This window comes from Myotis lucifugus, unplaced genomic scaffold, assembly GCF_000147115.1.
Source record: "Myotis lucifugus unplaced genomic scaffold, Myoluc2.0 scaffold_1820, whole genome shotgun sequence".
Lineage (NCBI taxonomy): Eukaryota > Metazoa > Chordata > Mammalia > Chiroptera > Vespertilionidae > Myotis > Myotis lucifugus.
In genome coordinates this window covers 22,547-25,364 of record NW_005872868.1, presented here as the reverse complement: position 1 = coordinate 25,364, position 2,818 = coordinate 22,547, and the positions used below count along the sequence as shown (strand labels likewise).

The window sequence follows — 2,818 nt, the reverse complement described above, 5'->3', positions numbered from 1 at the left end:
GCAGCTGGAGAGGAAGGTGGAGAGGCAGATGGAGAGGCAGCTGGAGAGGAAGGTGGAGAGGCAGCTGGAGAGGCCGCTGGAGAGGCAGCTGGAGAGGCAGCTGGAGAGGAAGGTGGAGAGGAAGGTGGAGAGGCAGCTGGAGAGGCAGCTGGAGAGGCAGCTGGAGAGGTAGCTGGAGAGGAAGCTGCAGAGGCAGTTGGAGAGGCAGCTGGAGAGGCAGCTGGAGAGGCAGCTGGAGAGGCAGCTGGAGAGGAAGCTGCAGAGGCAGTTGGAGAGGCAGCTGGAGAGGCAGCTGGAGAGGCAGCTGGAGAGGCAGTTGGAGAGGCAGCTGGAGAGGCAGCTGGAGAGGCAGTTGGAGAGGCAGTTGGAGAGGCAGCTGGAGAGGCAGCTGGAGAGGAAGCTGCAGAGGAAGAAGGCTGTGCTGTATCGACACATGCAAGTCCCCGAAGCTGTTTCAATCAGGTCTCTGCTGAGGGGAACAGGCGGCTGTGAAGCTCTGCTGAGACGGTTTCCTTCTCTTCCAGTGGGACCTGGTATGTGAAGCTGAGACGCTGAAATCAATGGCCAAGTTCTCGTTCATGGCGGGCATGCTGGTGGGAGGGGCCATCTACGGCCACTTATCAGACAGGTGAGTGTCCCTAGTCACAGCCCCTTGACTCGGGGGCATCTCCACGCATCACTCTCCCGTGAGAAGCACGTATGACAGGTTACGCCGTCCTGTGGCTTTCTGGGCCCCGCACATGAGCTCTTGATACATTTTGGATGTGAACCCTTATCAGATGTATTATTGGCAAATATGTCCTCCCATTCAGTAGGCTGTCTTTTCATTTTGTTGATGGTTTCCTCTGCAAAAAGCTTTTTAGTTTGATGGAGTCTCATTTGTTTATTTTTCCTTTTGTTTCCCTCGCCGGAGGAGATATATCAGACACAGTATTACTTACAAGGAATGTCTGAGATTTCACTGCCTATGTCTTCTCCTGGGAGTTTTATAGTTTCGAGTCTTACATTTAAGTCTAATCTGTTTTGAGTTTATTCTTGTATATGGTGTACGATGGTGGTCTAGTTTCATTTTTTTGCATGGATCTGTCCAATTTTCCCAGCACCATTTATTGAATAGACTGTCTTTACTCCATTGTACATTCTTGCCTCCTTTGTAAAATATTAATTGACCGTATAGGCGTGGGTTTATTTCTGGGCTCTCTATTCTGTTCCATTGTCCTAGATGTCTGTTTTCATGCTAGTCCATGCTGTTTTGATTGCGATGGCCTTGTAGTATAGTTTGATGTCAGGTAGCGTGATTCTTCCAACTTTGTTCTTCTTTCTCCATTTAATATTTTTGGATTGTGGTTGACCGTGGGTGACTGAAACCACGCAAAGCAAAACCTGGGCTAAAAGAGGACTATGGTGTTGCAGCTGTCTTACAAGGTTTCATTGATCTCAAAGTTCCACTGGCAACAGATGGGAGAATCCGCTTTCCTATACTCAGTATCTATTTGCAAACAGGAGGGCTGCTTCTGAGATAATCTACTAGTATTGTTGATTCTTCCTGGTTTCAAGTGCAAAGTTTCACTTACTGAAACATCGCTTAAGCATCAGAAGAAGCCTTCTTTGTGATGATTTTTGTGACATGTTATCATGCCCACATCTAACCTGTCCCTGTGCCTCAGGTTTGGGAGGAGGCCGATTCTCCGATGGTGCTCCCTCGCGCTCGCTATCTCCGAGACCTGCGCGGCCTTTGTGCCCCTGCTCCTCGCTTACTGCGCGCTGCGCTTCTTGGCCGGCTTCTCCACCATGGGCATCCTCAACAACAGCTCTGTGCTCAGTGAGTACAAACGTTGGGGGTCTTTGACATTTTTCAAGCCCTACTTTTGACTCTGGAATTGTAGGGAGCCGCTCTAGGGTCAAGCCTTGGGCTGACCTGGGGCAGGGCCACAAACAAGTCCCAGCCTGGAGGGCAGAGCTCTCCTAGCATAATTAAGCCTGACCTTGTAGCCCTCCCTAATTCCTTCCTAAGTAGTTCATGGGCTGTGGGAGGTGCAGCAAGTGTTGCCAAAACAAGAACATTTGTATACAAGTTAATCTACCCTTGTTTTAATCAGACTATAAAATAAAGCATTGGCTTGCAGGCTGGGTCTTTCGTGTCCTCATCCAGGCACGGGAGATCCACCAAGCCCCAGCTGTATTCTCTTGTCTGTCTTTTCTTCAATCCTTCACCTCCTCTCCTCAGGTTCACCCTTCGCCGTGCTGGCCCAGCACATGGAATCCAAACTTTGTTTGAAGTCAAAACCCTGTTTGTGTTTCCTTTCAGTTGTAGAGTGGACCACGCCCCGGTTCCAAGCCCTGGGGATGACCACGACCATCGGTGCTGCTTGCGTGGGGCAGTTGCTTCTGGGAGGAATGGCCTTCGCCATCCGCGACTGGCACACCCTCCAGCTGGTGTACTCTCTACCGCTATTTGTCTTTTTTCTTTCCTCGAGGTATCAGTTGTCTCTCTTCCTTTGTCTTAAGGACCCTGGGGTGCGAGCTCACAGAATAAGGACACAGAACGCAGCCAGGTCCTTAGTCAACACTCGAGCATGTGCTCTCCTGATCTGTGCCTTGTGCACAATTGGGGGGCAGGACAGGCAGGGTTGCCAGGTAAACCAAGGACACTCAGTTAAATTTGAATTTCAAAAAGAAAAAAAAAAGTGAATTTCAGATAAGCAACATCCCTTTTTGTATAACATCCCAAACGTTGCATGGTGTACGCTGACCCTAAACATGATGCATTGTTTATATATACTTTCTGTTTATCTGAGAGGTCTGCATTTTCGTTTCC

The 2,818-nt window shown here is 49.5% G+C and overlaps 1 protein-coding gene across 1 annotated transcript in view; it reads left to right on the top strand.

Moving 5' to 3' along the window:
* Positions 1 to 504: 504 nt before the first annotated feature.
* The window catches only part of LOC102429893 (solute carrier family 22 member 9-like), a gene marked incomplete at its 5' end in the record, with an annotated part of 9,997 nt that continues 7,683 nt past the window's right edge, over positions 505 to 2,818 (top strand). Inside the window, 3 exon segments of the mRNA XM_023748794.1 lie at positions 505 to 628; positions 1,668 to 1,822; positions 2,309 to 2,477. Of these exon segments, the coding sequence (XP_023604562.1) occupies positions 505 to 628; positions 1,668 to 1,822; positions 2,309 to 2,477 (448 nt within the window).